The sequence below is a fragment of the Lonchura striata genome, chromosome W (assembly GCF_050655825.1).
Source record: "Lonchura striata isolate lonStrDom1 chromosome W, ASM5065582v1, whole genome shotgun sequence".
Taxonomy (NCBI): Eukaryota; Metazoa; Chordata; class Aves; order Passeriformes; family Estrildidae; genus Lonchura; species Lonchura striata.
The window spans coordinates 3,647,466-3,663,385 of NC_140743.1; the positions used below are offsets into that span (position 1 = coordinate 3,647,466).

Consider the following 15,920-nt stretch of genomic DNA (forward strand, 5'->3'; position numbering starts at 1 on the left):
AGCTACAGGGGAATGAGCACTGTGATGTGTCAAAATCACACTTGAGGGAGCATATGCTAGTGAGACTGGGGATAATGGGGACTCTGTGCCCTTCTGCACCAACTACTGTGCCTGTCTGCTGCCTCTGCTAGCTTCTCCTAGATGGTCACAGACTGGTGCCTAGTTGCTGGGTTGTGTGTACTTCGATTCTCCCACTCAGCCACCAGTGGAAGGGCCTTCTACTGCTGGGCCATGCCCTAGTTGCTCCCGCTCCCTAGGGACTCCTTATGAGACTGGGAGCAGTCACTCCTGGCTCCACCCATGCTGAAGCAGCTACTCTAGGACAAGCTGCCAGCTCCACATGGGTCTCAGTGTTTCCTGGGGTTCCCCCACCTCTAGAATGTTGCCCTGTTCGTAGTGATCCCCTGCGATGAAGCTGTTCATCTTGGCAAATTAAGGGGGAGATGAGTAGCATTCCTTTAAGTTTATCTAAGTAATAACACATGAAAAATAAGAGGTACTATGGCTGTGGAGGGAGTATTACAAAAGCAAGCACATCAAGATACAAATTTACTAACAGCAAGGGTCACTCATTTGAATGAGTATTTCCATAACACTACCACATAATGCCAAATTCAGGAAAAGTCAAGAGCTCCAGGGTTTAATTAATCTAGTTTAGCCCTAGTGACCCCTCCATTCCTCAACAAGACAAATCACATAATTTGTCCTCCCCTCTATTTTAACAAAATTATTCTCTGTGCATTACAACATTTTTTTACAACCCAAAATGCAGCATACAGCTTTATTTTCTAAATGTTAACATCCTTAAAGACAATAAGGTAAAAATAAATTCTTGCTTTTCAGTAACACCACAATCAGGACAATTAAGTTTACAGACGTGTTTCTGATTTGAGCTCATGTTGCCTTCTGCCTTTACGCTTGTGCTTCTGGGGGGAAAAAGAAATCCCATAGCTTTTTCACCCTACTGAATGTCTTTGCTTCACCCAGAGGCCAACTTACCTTAGCTCTGGAAAGCCTGAGCTTTTGTAAGCTGTTCACACGATAAACAGCTGTAGATGTATGGAAAACCTATTATTACATGCTGTCCAAGATTTAAAAAAAAAACGTTTTCCAATTACCATCTGAGTAGGAGTTGCCTTAGGGCAGTTTTCCTTATCTGCTGTTAATAGCCCCATCAATGCCTGGCCACATGACTCAGAGATAACACTGTCCAGGAGGAGGTGATTAAGGACACACCTTGTGACTCATAATAACCCATTGTGAGATGCTCTGCCCAAGGGGAGGAGCTAGGCATTCCCACCTGGATAAAACTGGAGATTTCTAGACAGAGGAGAGCCTTTTCACAGGTTCTCTGAGAAGACACAGCAACTACATCTGCCATCCCAAGAGGACTACAGCTACTCCAATTCAGACTGCAACCAGCACGCTGGCCAGGTTGTATTCTGACTTTGTCAGTAGCCTTTCCCTTTGTATTATTGCATGTATTTTTGTCCTTTTCCCCTTTTCCCAATAAATTGTATTTCTGACTTGGAGTCTCTCACTGGTTTTACTTTCAAACCAGAACACATGCAGAAAATGAAAGCTGGGAAGTAGATTCTGTATTTATAATGGAAGAAAGCCTCCAAAACACATAAGCATTTCAATATACTTGGACTTCTTTTCTTTCCCACACTTATTTGGTAATAGCCTTCAAAATTAGTCTGTGTAAACAGCATGATAAATTTAATTAACCTCAGAGTGCCAAAAATAGGCTATCTTCATGCTAAGTGCTATTGGGAAAAGCAAGAGCATTAGCAAGAGGAGCAGCAAAATCACCACTGGCACATAGGGTTAACGAAGGTTTTCTTGTAGATCCTGTTCCTGCTTTAAATTAAATACTAGGTAGGCCGATATAAGTCTAACAGGGTAGATGTATATCAATTTTGAATGCTGTCAACAGCTCGAGAACAGCATAACTTTCACTGAACTGATTAAAAGCTACAGATTGTCTTCACCAGCTATATTTTTCACTCTAAAAACCCCTGCCAATTATGGTACAATTCAAAGTCTCTTATTTCAGGTATAGCAAAGTTCAAATGATGAACAAGATATAGCACATGAATACTTTATTCCATTTTCTGAGGAAACACATTTTTTCCTAAAGGACCAAGTTACTTGAAGGTATTACAACTTTCAGATGCCTTTTTCACCTTTGAGTTCCTTTCACTCTCTCCACATGCATCAAATTAAAGCAGGCTTAATCAGGATGCACCAAATTGTATTCAGAATAACCAGAATGCAAAAAGATATTAAAAATCTTACAATCATCAGGAAGGTATTTTAAGTTTTTAGCAATTAAAAGTGGAAGGATTTCAAAAAGTTCACAACCACTGCATCTAATGAAGTGAATGTCACATTTTTCTTACAAATATAAGGTCTAAATCTCAACTGTCTGTGGCATCTTCATAATAAACAGCACAGGGTTCAGTTTTGCTTTTACCTTTGCTGCTCCAGGCTAAACAGGCCCAGGTCCCTCAGGTTTTCCTTATAAGTGAGGTGCTCCAGCCCATGAGGTCCACAGGGCATGCAGAGATCTACTTGCAGCCCATGAGAGAAGTACTCACGACAGAGCAGGTGGATGCCAGAAAAAGCTGTGATCCAGTGAAAGACCCAAATGGAGAGAGAGGGCCCCTGCTTCCAGAGACATAGAGAGGGGTCTTGCTTCCAAACTAGAGCAGCCTATCCTTAGAAGATTGCACTCCATGGATGAGTGACACACACCACAGCAGTTTTGGAAAGACTGTTTGCCCATGGGAGTGGGAGTCATGTTGCAGCAGTTTTGGTAAGACTGCTGCTTGTGAGATTGGAGCTATGCTGGAGAAGTTCACAGAGAACTGTCTCCCATGGGAGGGACTCCACAGCATAGCAGAGAAAAGACTCCTCTCCCTGAGCAAACAGAAAATGATCTTGGGTGACGAACTGACCAAATCCCCCACACTGTCTCCCTGCGCTGTTGGTGGGAAAAAGGGAAGGGCTGAGGGGAAAAAAAGGTATTCTAAAGGCTTATTTTACTTCTCATTATCCTCTTCTGACTGTTAATAATAAATTTACTTGATACATTTAAATTTGAACCAGTTTTGCCCTTAGAGTGTTTTCTCCCAGTCCTCATCTCAGTTTATGAGCCCTTTGTTAATTTTTTTTTCCCCTCTCCTTTGCCCAGCTGAGAGCAAGAGAGGATGAGTAAATTACTTTTGTGGGTGCCTGGCATTTGGCCAGTGTCAAACCACAACAACCTGGTACAGTGTTATTTATGAGAAGATACTATTAAAAGGGTATCTCTTAAAGACTCTGAATAGTCAGTTTTGTGCCTGTTGTTTCTGCCAGTGTGTTCTGAGCTAAAACAGACCAAATACTCACATTCTAACTCTATAACAGATTCAACTTGATGGAAGTCTATCCAAGCACTTGATGATCTTCTGGGATGCATTTAGCAGAAAATGTGTGGTGAAAGTAATTTCATGAGCCACATCTCCTAGTCTGCACACAATTTTATCTTTAAAGATGGATACATTTAAAGATACTGCTGGATGATCTAAATCTGCCATCTGCACAGCATAACTCTGTATTTGGATTTTTGTGGCAAGGTTTTGGTCAAAGAGAGGGTTACAAGGGTGGCTTCTGTGAGAAGATGCCAGAAGCTTCACCCATATTCAACAAAGCTAGTGCCAACCAGCTCCTAGACAGACCCACTGCTGGCCAGAGCCAAGCCAAGCAGCAATGGTGGTAGCACTTCTGTGATATTTAAGAAGGGGAAAAAACTGCTGCACAACAACAGCTGGGAGAGAGGAGTGAATATGTGAGAGCAACAACTCTGCAGACACCAAGGTCAGTGGAGAAGGTGGGGTAGGAGGTGCTCCAGGTTCTAGAACAGAGATTCCCTGGCAGTCCATGAAGACTCTGGTTAGGCAGGATGTCCCCCTGCAGCCCATGGTGGAGCAGAGCCCATGGACAGCCCCATGCCAGAGCAGGTGGATGTGCCCTGAAGGAACCTGCGACTCCATGGGAGAGCCCATGCTGGAGCAGGCTCTTGGCAGGACCTGTGTGACACCCATGGGAGACCCAAACTGGAACAGTCTATTCCTGAAGGACTGCACCCCATGGAAAAGACCCATGCTGGAGAAGTTTGTGAAGGATTGTCTCCCATGGGAGGGACCCCATTCTGGAGTAAGGAAAGAGCATGAGAAGAAAGGAGCAGCAGAGACAATGTGTGGTTAACTGACCACAATCCCCATTCCCCATCCCCCTGTGCTGCTTGGGAGAAATAGGTAGAGAACTTGGGAGTGAAGATGAGCATGGGGAAAAGGGGTTGGTGGGGTTGGGTTGAAATGTGGATGAAAAATCAAACTCCACAATTCTAATAAAGATTTGTAGGGAATGGTATGTTTATTCACATGGATGCATGTGGGGACTCATTGCCCTTCAATGGACATGCACACTTCTGAGAACTCCCAATCTTTTTTTATTACCCTTACTAATTTCCATATGCATAGAATTTCACAATAGGTTCATGCATATTCATTCTGCTGATTTCAAGTTACACTTACAGCTAGTTACACTTGTACTCAGTTTTTGTCAGAAAGTACAGAAAGAACTCCTGGGTCACTCTGCCCTGTCTGTTTCAAGGTCCAAGGAGTCTTTCTTATCTCTTCAGTGTGGAAATTTGCATTCTTTTCTCCTTAGCTGGGGTAGTTTTGCTAGCACTGCAGTTACCAGACTAAACAGCATATTTAGCAAGCTCAAAGCAGCACATTTCACCTAAATCCAAATGGATTTCTACCCTGATAAATTTTCACTTTGTCGCAGGGTATTTTAAGATTTGTTTTTTATATCTCATTATCTTGCTCTGATTTGTTTGGTAATAAATTAAACTAATATCCCCAAGTCAAGTCTGTTTTGCCTGTGACAGTAATTGATGAGTGATCTCTCCCTGCCCTTGAACCTTTCATTATATTTTCTCTCTCCTGTCCAGCTGCTGACAGGAGTGATAGAGAGGCTTTGGTGGACACCTGGAAGACAGCCAAGGTCAACCCACCAGAAATTGACAGGAACTCACTGACCTGAATTCAAATAACACCAAAGTGGATAAAACAAAACTATTATAATAGTAGTAGTTATCTGAACCCAATATGACCTCTTCCTCATCTTCAAAATTAAAAACCTGAGCATTGTCTTAGACTTCTCAACTAGGTCAAACAACTTTGTATAACTTCACACCTATTGCAGCAACAAAAACTATGCAAAGGCACAGCTAGTGGCACATTCATCACTCTACAAAAATTGCTCCAACAACAAAATTGTCTCCCAACAGAGACTGGAAAGGAAACTATAGGACTTTATCTGCTGTCTTTTGGGAAGGTGAAAGATGAAGGTCCAAAGAGGAAATTACAGCAAGCAGCTTCTGTCCATGCACCCAGAGACAGCATTCTTACCTTAAGCTGGTGTGAAGGTATTTTCATAATGCTTCTGGAGGACTTTGGAAAGGATGGCAAGTACAAGTCAGGATTCCTTAACCAGTTCTGCAAAATTCTGAACTTGTGAGCAAGTTTGTAAGCAAAGAAGTAGGTAAGTTCTGTTTTATGGTGATAGATTTTTTTTCACTCAACCCCAGAGTTGCAATGAGAACATCCACTGTGAGCTGTCTGTTCCACTAAAAACCATAAATCCCACTGTGTTTTGTTTGGCAGGTTTGAGGAAGCTCACTCAACTGTAGGACACAAAATACCCAGGCTCTTAAATGCCTTTCCAATAAAAATGCTTTTTGAAACAGGAAAAAAAAAAAAAGTCTTCCCCAGATTAAAGACAAAACATACTTGGTTACAAATAAAATGTAATGTAAATACTGTAAATACTTTTTTTAGACTAACCTGAATCTGTCACAATCTTGGATTTGTGTAAGCATAATAATTAAAGTACATACATCCACCAATAGCAGATGAAATAATTTAAGAATTTCATTTAGATAAAAGAAGCGTACAAGTACTGCTACTCTCCTCTTCCCTTACTCAGGTCCTATTAGCCTTCAGCCTTCCTGGGATAGTACTTCTTACACTGAGTATAGCTTAGCCAAGCTTCAAAACAAAATGCTTTTGTTTTATTTGACTGTGTTTAAAGAATCTCTTGCATTACTCACAGGGATTGTTCTTTTCCCTAGTTGTTAGCTTCATGTGAGCAACAAAACTGCATATAGCTCAGTATGCTACTCTGAACAGCCAGTTTCTCCAACTGTATGCCTTCAAAATAGCAGAGGAAGTTTGGGTAGAAGTGAAGGGGTTAAAAGGAAGACAGACATGAAAAATTAATTGGTATAAAACCTGAAGGACTGATATACCTGACTGCTCTTCATTCACTAAGGGGACAAGAGTTCAAGCTGGTACTTTAATAAACCTAGCTTGCATAAAACCATGGTCAGTTCACAAAAGTATCACATTAAACACTTGTGATCAGCCTAAAATACAATTTGACAGAAAGGAGGCATTTAATTTTAGAAGACTTAGCAGCACAGCAATGGAGAAGGAAAGACAACAGACTAAGAAATTTCCTCATTTCAGGAAGGTGAAGTGTTTAGTTTAAAAGCCCAGATAAAGATGTACAATAAAGACTACCAGCAGAAGTTAGGAAGGAAACTAGATGCTTTCATTAGTATTGGAGGTCATGCAGGATCCTTTCTAGCAGGAGACAACCAAGAGGTAAAGTACCGTACTATGTACAGCTTAAGGACTCAGTCTCTCACTTATGCATCTTAAAAGAGTCTGACAGCCAAAATCCTCTAGGCAGACCTGTAGGAGGACTCTAGGAAGTGAGCAACCCAAATCAATCCTTCCACATCAAAAAAGGCTACTGTTGAAAGCAAGCCTTGTTGATAAGCTGTAATCTCCCCCAGTGCAAGCAGTTGAGAAAGCCAAAGCATTCTATCCCAGACAGGCTTGCATAAAACTCCGTTAAATGTCTCTTTACCATAAAGGGAAGTAATTTTTGTCCTGAAAATGGACTCATTCACACTGTGCAGTGTTCAACAGGGCTTCCAATGCACTTCTTTCCTCCACCAGTTTTGCACAAGCTTAGTGCTGCTTTTAACCACTGGGGTAGCATGGTAGGGGAACCAATGAGAACATAAACGTTAAAATGAGAACAAAGTGTCCAGTCGCCGCCTCCAGCGCGAGGCACCACCGCACGGCAATGCGCATAGTAATGCATACAGTAATGTGTCCGGGCCGCACAAAGTGCAAGAGCAGCACCTTCAGCGAAAGTTTCCTGGGGAAGCCATAAACCCCTTCCCCACAGAGCCACCCCCCCCCCCCCCCAACGGTGCCTGCTTGCGGGTGGAGGTAATAGCTCTCACTCGCACACACAGACACACGGCAAGGCAAAACCGCCTCCCCCCCCCCGTAGGGGTAGAAAGTACCAACCTCCGGTGCCCTTTAAACAGAGGTAGAAAGGAATTAACCAGGGGCACCAGTTCGCAGAGGGGAAAAAACAGTGGAAGGCGGCGGTCACTTCGTGCGGGAACAGCAGCGGAAGGGGGGAGGGAAGTATTGCTCCAGAAGAAGAGCAACAATTTTCTCCTCACCTCGCCGTTGTCACGCAGGGGCTCATCTTAAAGTAATCCGTGAGCCCCTCCGCGCCCAAGCTGCAGCATCTCCCCGCCGTCACATCCACTTCCCCCGCTGCCCCCAGTGGTGAGGCCTCAGCAAATCGCGCCTCCACGCTCTGGCTCGCCGCCGCCCTAAAAATGCCTTTGTTTGCAGCTTTCCCCGCACCACACACCCACTCCTGCGGGCCCACACCCTCTTTTAATTCTTTATTTTGGATCGAGGCGCCTCCCGCCCTCTTCCCCCGTCGTCCTCCTTCTGCTGATTCATTTCAACCAGCGGTTGTGAAGGGGGGGGAGGGGGGGGGGAGGGGGGAAGCGGAGGCATCTCCTTGCTATTGTGGCTCGAGGTATGGTGATGACTCGTATTGCCAAATGTGGGAAGCTAGAAGGAAGCAGAGCCAAACGGGATTACACGCTCTGGATTACATGGAGCAGGCACAACGCGTCGGGAAAGTTAAAGGGACAGGCAAAGGGCAGCGTGCCCAACCCTCCTGTCAGAGACCGGGCCGGCCGTTGGCGGCAGGCGTCATGAATACGTCACAGAGCAGAGCAAAGGAGTTAATCCATGTTCTGGATCTGAGGAGGAGGAGACTGGTAGAGGAAGTTGCCCGGCCCGAATTACAGCCTGAGAGTGAAGGCCGCACCGCGGGGAGAGCGGGAGGAGGGGGGGAGTAGCACACACCAAGAAGGTGGGGTGGCTCCGGCCGCTGGGCCGAGCAGCAAGAGGCGGCTCCCCCGATAATAGGTGGGTGACGCGTCAGGGGCAGACCCGCCTCTGAGGAGACCAGCAGCGCCCTACCCAGGTGGCCGTGGTCCGGTTCCGCAACGCGGTCCCGGCCGGTAACTCACCGACTTGCAGGACATTATCGACATAGCCGCCATCTAGCAGAACGATGCCCCGGCGAAAGGGCAGGCGGTTCTCGTCGACGGCGGCGGTATCCTCGCCCCCACCGGGCGCGATACCGCCGGCGGCCCCCCCGGGGGCGGTGGTAAGATCCTCAGTGCCGGTGTTGAAGGAGGAGTACATGCAGATTTCCCTCTCGCTGCGGGGGAAAGACCAGTAGACAATCCTGCGTTGCACCGGCTCTGGGATCCGTTCGAACCGTTCTTCTACCTGCTGGAAAGGCCACTTCTCCGCCACCTTGCGAGCTGCGATGTCCAGCAGGGACTCGGGGCTCTGGGTCTTGCCGAGCGGTAGCAGCCCCAGAGCAGCAGCGGCAGCAGCTACAGTAGCAGTTGCAGAGGAGGGTCCGGCGCAGAGCACCCCGCTGCTGAGGCTAATGCCGCCCCCCCGTTGGCCTGACCTGCTAGCCGAGCCATAGCCAGGTCTGCAGCAGAGGCGCTTAGCGGGGAAAGGGAGTTGACGACGCTCCGCCATGATAGCACCCGCTTCTAAGCGGATAGCGGAAGTGGGTAGACTGTATAAACGGCACCAGAAAGGCCGCGAGCCACTCCTGGGTCACGCCCCGTCTTCCTTTACATGGCCGCAAGGGGCGGTACCGGCTGTTCGCCCACGGTGGGGGGCGGAGTCTTATGCAAATCGACGCCATAAACGTAAATAGAACAGCCGGAGGAAAGCTTAATCCCTGCGTAAGTGGGGGATGGTGCGCGCGTTCCTGGAGTAGAGACTCTGTACTGATGTGTTGGTCGCCTTTTTTCCCCCCGACGTCACGCGCGCAAGTCTGAGAGCACCTTTCATGCCTGGTGGGAAGAGGGAGCGTGGCTGGTGGCGCCCCTCTCTGACGTCATGTAAGGAATGGAATGCAGGGGTGGGGCTGTCGCGGTCTCAACCCGGTCACCTCCGCTGGGAAAACCGGCGGGGGTGGGTTAGAACTGTGCCCTGCAGCTGGAAAGTATAGTAACGGCTGAGGCAGCTATTCTCGTCCACAGAAAGGTGGGGGCTGGCCTGCCTCAAGAGCCTTTCCTGGGTGAAGAGAGTGACGCCCGCCTTTCACCGGAGCTCCGCGGAAGTTGAGGGCTGCTGGGAGGCAGCAGAGGCGCCTCGGAGGGCAGGTAGAAGGTACTTATGAGCGGCTCCATGTGGGGCTGAGTGGCCTGGCCTGGGCTCCTGCCTCAGAGGCGGTCTGAAATGGGCGAAGCTGGGGTGTTGCTGTCGAGGTGCTGCTCTTCTGGGGTAAGTTTTGGGGTGGCTGAACCCACGTGTTCCTGCAACAAGTCCTTGAGGTATCTCAGTAAGATGCAACCTAAATTTCCTGTTTATTGGAGATACTACGGTATCTACGGCCGCTGGGCAGCGGGGTGGACTCCCGTCCCGTGGGGTGTCCGACATGTGCTGGCTCGCTGGTCGCGCGGGAGCTGTGGACGTGTTTGTGTGTGGGCAGGTTGTAGCCAGGTGTGAGCTCCACGCAGCCGACTCGCTTCACAGGTCCGGCTTGGAACCGCTCTGGTAGCTCAAGATGAAGGGCTCCGTGACACGACCCGTGGTGAGTAAACTGAACGCTATTAACGCTTTGTGTTTGCCCGAGTGTTAAAAAGGTCTGTAAAAGGCTAGTGTTTGCCATCTGTACCGGTTAATTTTTTTGCAAGCGGTGCGGTGCATAATGCTCGCAGTTGCTGCAGACCATGAAGTGACAAGTATTCTTTTTATTTTTCAGGATTCATTAAAAAACATAGCAATTTATGGGATCATACTGACTCCTGAAATCAAATGGCCTTCCTGAAAAAAAAAAAAAAAAGCTGAATACCCTCAGTAGCAGGCTGAGAATATAAGACTCCTGCATAGCAGCTTGCAGTTTAAAACACTTATTCATATTGCTTGAATTTAACAATGAACAGCACTTGATAGTATACGATGCAGAAGCCGTCATTTGAGTGCCTAGTTGCTTCATTCATGTAGGCTAGTTTAGCCAGGTAGACTACATTTTCTATGATGTAATGCAGGTGTTTACCTGGGAAATACATAGTTGGGAGATTACTCCATCAGGGAAATCAGTGAAAGAATGTCAGGTGTAAGATAAAAGAAGTACAAATAACATTGTTGACTTGAAACTTGATATCTACTTTTTCACTAAAACCTGAGACTACACCAGTAGTTTATTCTTTTAACAGGTGTTTAAAAAGCTTTGCAGAAACTGTGTTTTCCATTAAAACTGGATGGGAAATTCAGTGACCTGTATAAGATTTGCAGACTGTTTTTTAAAAAAAAAGTGTCGGAATTTGTGGTATAGATGATTCCGCCATTGTAAAAAGTCTCTGTCTTTCTGCCCCATTGCCAAAGAAGAAGCCATAATTAATCTGTGCTGGTTTTCAAGGTTGTTAATTCTTGCTTATCTATAACGTGTTCTGCTGCCCTGCCACAGGTCTGTCCTGCAGGGTAGCCTGCAGGGCTCTGCCCCTCAGTGAGATGTTACAAACATTATATACCACAAACTACGTGTGCTATTTTTACAATAATGTGCCAATATCTGTCATCTACGTTGAACAGTGTGTCCCCAGCCTAAACCAATAGAAAAATGCCAACACTACAGTGAAACATGGAGGGCATGAAGAAGGAGAAAAAAGACAAGACACTACCAATTTCCTCCATCTTGTCCCCTTTGAACCCCTAATCTAGAAACTTAAAATTTTACTTTTTCACCCGTGCCACACTTAATTATTACTTATATCAAACACTCAGAGCTTGTAATTCATCCTGTAAGATTGAAAACTCTTTTCCATGGACAGAGATCAGAGACAGTGTCTCTCGGGGCTCTGTACAGGGGGGGTTCCTGACCCCCTGCCAGGGTCCCAGGCCCTCCAGGGCAACCAGAGGGAAGCTCTGGATTCCCACACAAAAGATCACCAGAAAATCTGAAGATTATTTAAAATATGCAAGTACTTGCTTTTTTTGCATACTGCTAAACTCATAGACAGTATCACTGATTTGTCATTTCATAGGTAATCTTTTTACATCTAGGTAAAGAACTTTTTCAGCTATTCAATTGCTTATGTTAAGAAAATGGCTAATGGTTTTTAATTCAAAGAGTTTAAATTGCAGACTATGTACAGGGATTCAACTGTGTTCTGCAGAGTTAATTTTCTGTATATGCTATAACGTATTTTTTCTTTGGGATCGTGAGCTCTACCTTCTGAACAGGAAATGAGTATAAACTGATGCTTGTGCTTCTGGGTATAGACAGTACAAAGCAGTTACTCTTGAGGTACCAGTTTTGTAAGTTCACAGATACCTTGCTGAGGTATTAACTTGCATTTTCATCATTTTAAGTATATACTTTAGAAGTGATCTACTGGATTTATAACTTAATTCCTACTAAATTTTAGAGGTATTTGGGAGCCTGAATGCTACAGACAAGAGATAAGGATGAAGTACTTTATTTTACTATTAATATGGTATTGATATCAGTATTTCTGAGAGCAGATAAATGGAATATATAGCAAATAAAAAGGAATAAATTAACGATTGCATGTGTACAAGAGCAGAGGAAATTGATATTTAATTTTCACCCCATCACTCTCTGTTAATAATTGTTCACATTCTAAAGTATTTTTTCTTCTATGTTATTCTAGCACTATTTCTGTTTTAAACAAGTGTCTAGTAAGTCAGTAAAAATGCTCTTCTAAATTGGGTAATGGCTTTTCTTAACCAGCTGCTGAAATAAAAATAACACACTAATGCCACTGGAAGAATTCTTCCTGTCATAATAAAGAAGCTTTATAGTGAAAATTGAGATCTACCTTTTTAATACATCTACTACTCAGAAGGAATGTCTACTTCCCATTAAGTATGAATATTAATAGCTACACAGGATGCTCTTGAAGCATTTTTCATTTCTGGGCTAGGAGGTACATGAAGAAGTAATGGCATCTTTCATCTTGAAATTCTGCCATAAGTACCAGGTATGCATCTCCTTGGGCTCCCTCTGTATTGCTATAAATTCAGGCGAATAATTTGATTCAGCCTTTTAAGATCAATTAATAATTTTATTAATTACAGCAAGCGATAGCAAGCAAACAGCGCTGGGTGCAGCTGGGGAGTCTGTGTTCTGCCAAAAGCTGACAACCTTCCTTCTCTTCAGTCCCTTTTTATCCAGCAACAATTGGTTTCACAAGTGGGGGTGATGGGTCTCCTTCCGCTGCGGTTATCAGTTCCAGCAAGTCCTGCAAGATCTTTCACAATCTTTGTTTGCAGTTACCAGTCTTGCCCAAGCCTGCAAATCCATGCCCCGACCCCCCCCCCCACCCTTTTATCCTAATTTCATACTTTTGATGAACAAACAAGTCAGTGCAGTTTTTCACATTTGCCCATTTTCTCTTTTATCATTTTGTTCATCAAATCGTTTTACTTCTTGGTGGGCTAGAATCAAAGTCTCTCCTACTTCAGGATTTCTAAGGACAGTTTCATATTTGGCTTTGATCAGCATTAGGTGTGCTGCCATCAATTTTCTTTTTACTATTCTAATTTTATTTCCTGCTGTTTGCCAGTTTGAGGCTATTGTTTTACACTCTCAGTACCTACAGAAATATTCCCTAGGGTAATTGCAATACCCTTTCCCTGGGTTCGATGCTGGACACATATAAAATCCTATGTTATTAAAACAGGGCTCTACAGGGGCTAGTTTGCATAACCGTGGGTAAAACTAGGGGGTCTGGATGTTATCTGACTCTGAATTACTCTACTATTTACTCCAGTTATTGTCTACTTAAAGGGTTGGTGCAAAGCTGGGGAACCCTCACTTTGCTATACAGTACAAAGCATTAACATATTAATAATTTGCCAATAAGGGTGGGGTCCTGACCTTGTTTTTATTGCATAATATCTTGCTTTCCCCTCTTGGGTTTGTAGCCTTTCTGGTGTTTCAGAGGCAATCAGACCGGTCGTCTGGGGGAGCCTAGTACTCGGTTGGCAATAGTTGGAGCATTTTAGCATTATTCTATCTGGGGGGGGGGGACCTTGCTTTTTCCACTCTGCCTCGCTCGCCGACTTGGGTGCTTCGAGCCGCGAGGTAAATCATCTTCTCGGCAGCAGCGGTACTCGCCTGGGCGTCCTTTCCCCTGCTCCTGCCTAACTTCGCACTGTTCCCTATTTTTATCTTTAACCGGGGGTGGGTCGCACGGGAACCCCTTTAGTTCCCTCTGACAACACCTTTTTAGAATTTTGGGCAACAAATCGAGTGGGTTCGTTATTATGGAAACAAAAACTTCCTGATACACTCCTTTGGTGTATATTTTTTACCAGTCCTCAGACTCGAAACAAATCTACTGATTTTTCAATTTTCTTGATTTTAACACAATTTCTGTTCAGACCCCAGTTGACAGCCTCCCCTCTTGGCAATGGACCTGCCACCATTCTTGGCAAATTTTACATGCAAAGCACTTAAAAGGACAACAATCACAATCTACCTTATTACAAATTATCAAATAATCATTAAAATAATTACTAACACATACAAAAGGATAATAATTATAATCTACCTTATTATAAACTACTAAATAATTACTAATAAGTAGGTAATTATATCCCTTTTTGTTCTCCTTTGCGATCGACTTAAATGATGCACACTGTGGAGTTGCGTTATTTGTATGTTTTATTATCCCTACAATATGTATCGGTTTATTCCTTTGTACCCCCGTGTGCAACTTGGTTTGTCCCCAGTTTTCCCGCCTTGTCCTCCCTTCCCGCCTCTCCAGTGGCTGTCCATCGCCCTGGAAGGGGCGCAGTCTTTCCCTTTACCCCCCCCCCGGTGCCTTGTCTGTCACTCGGTGCCCCTTCCCATCCATCCAGAAGCTTCTACTCAGGGCACTGGGTGATTGGGCGAGGACCTGGGGCTCCCCCCATATCCTTCCCCCATTGGACCCCACCATATCCCCCCATCCCGGAGCCACCCCCTATCCCTATCCCCATTGGTTGTTGGATACCCCTCCCTTACAGTTTATAAGCCAGTGCAAGCACCTTGTGCTTGTTCCTGTTGGCTGGCACCGTTCTAGGACATTTGGCCCCGTTGGGCTACAATAAACTCGGACTTAGCCCCCAGCAGGATCCGCTCTTCATTTACCACCGCGAGGCGTGCTAGCGCTGCCCGGAACCCACAAAGGCACTCTCCAAACCCCAGCTGGGAGCGGCGGAGGGTGCCTCCATCGCCCACTCTCGCCCCAGAGAAGAGCTAGCCGGGGCTGAGACAAAGGGAACCGGGGCGGGAGCGCAGCAGCCGGCGCCCAACGAGCGGCCCCGTTTTTGCTGCGTTGGACCCTCGTTTGAGGATTTTCGGGTCGCGCAGACCCAAAGAATCGTCCTCCTGGCCGTCAGCTACCCCTGTGAGAGCAGTCCCACGTTCTAGTGGGTGGCACTCTCGGGGACAGGATCGGCAGCTCTGGAACGCACCTCCGGAGTCGATCCTCTCGCGGAGGAATCCTACGATTGGTTTTTCTTTTCCACCCTTCCCTCTCGGACCCCTTTGGTTGTGAGTATAGGGGCCCCTGGGGCTTTCCCGGTCCTTTTTTTGGTTGGTTCCTTTCCCCTAGGGTTTAGGGGAAGGATCCCTTTTTGGTGGGTTTCTTTTTCCCCGGGGTTCGGGGAAAAAATTCCTGGTTTTGGTGCTTCCCTTTCTGGGCGGGAAGCTTAAGGACCGCGGCAAAGCCGGAAGTGTGGTCTTTTGTTTTTCGTTCGTGTTTTCCCAATCGTAGGCGCTGCGGCACGATTTAACATCTAACAGCCATGGGTGCAAGGCTGTCCGTGCCGCAGAAGAGCATTTATTCCCAAGTTGTGGGTATCCTTTTAGTGGGGGGAATTAAGGTTAAAAAATCTGAAGTTAAGAAGTTTGTTCAGTGGTTGTCGCAGACTTTCCCTGACATTTCGGCAGCTAAATTATACCAAGCCCCTTTTTGGGAACAGGTAGCGGAGGAGATCCTGCGACAGTCGGATCTCTCTCTCTCCATATTCACCCATTTGGCTCTCCAAATTCGCGATATAATTAAATATCGCTACGAAAGTCTGCCACAGCCAGCCGCAAACAAACCGATCCCCAGTTCGGCGGGTAGTTCATATAACCCTACTCTGCTTCCCTGTCCCTCAGCCCAGTCGCTGCAGTACGATGCGGCGCTCGCCGCTGCGGCGGGGCGCGGGACGGCTGCTGTCGCTGCTCCCGAGGCTGCCGCTGCGGCGGGGCGGCTGCTGTCGCTGCTCCTGCGGCTGCGGCAGGGCGCAGGGCAGCTGCTGTCGCTGCTCCCGCGGCTGCGGCGGGCGCTGCGGGAAAACTGCGGCAATACTCTACCTCTCTCCCGAAGTCGGGTATTATCAGACAGGCATCCCGGCATTGCCCGCAGGCAGATTCTG

At 46.2% G+C, this 15,920-nt stretch overlaps 1 protein-coding gene and 1 long non-coding RNA gene across 3 annotated transcripts in view; one reads left to right on the forward strand and one right to left on the reverse strand.

Annotated features, from left to right (window-relative positions):
* Nucleotides 1-9,029, reverse strand: part of LOC146762993 (zinc finger SWIM domain-containing protein 6) — a 325,533-nt gene extending 316,504 nt beyond the window's left edge. Inside the window, exon 1 of the mRNA XM_085571233.1 lies at nt 8,480-9,029. Coding sequence (XP_085427359.1) covers nt 8,480-9,008 — 529 coding nt within the window. The 5' untranslated portion in view covers nt 9,009-9,029. The remainder of the gene's footprint in view (nt 1-8,479) is intronic.
* On the forward strand, nt 8,390-12,059 carry LOC146762997 (uncharacterized). Of its 2 annotated transcripts, XR_014952636.1 has the most exons (4): nt 8,390-9,379; nt 9,521-9,650; nt 10,017-10,074; nt 10,246-12,059. It is a non-coding gene; the product is annotated as an uncharacterized LOC146762997 (long non-coding RNA). The 2 variants fall into 2 exon arrangements; XR_014952637.1 differs by lacking the exon at nt 8,390-9,379 and having other exon boundaries at nt 9,446-9,764; nt 10,246-10,355.
* Nucleotides 12,060-15,920: the final 3,861 nt, after the last annotated feature.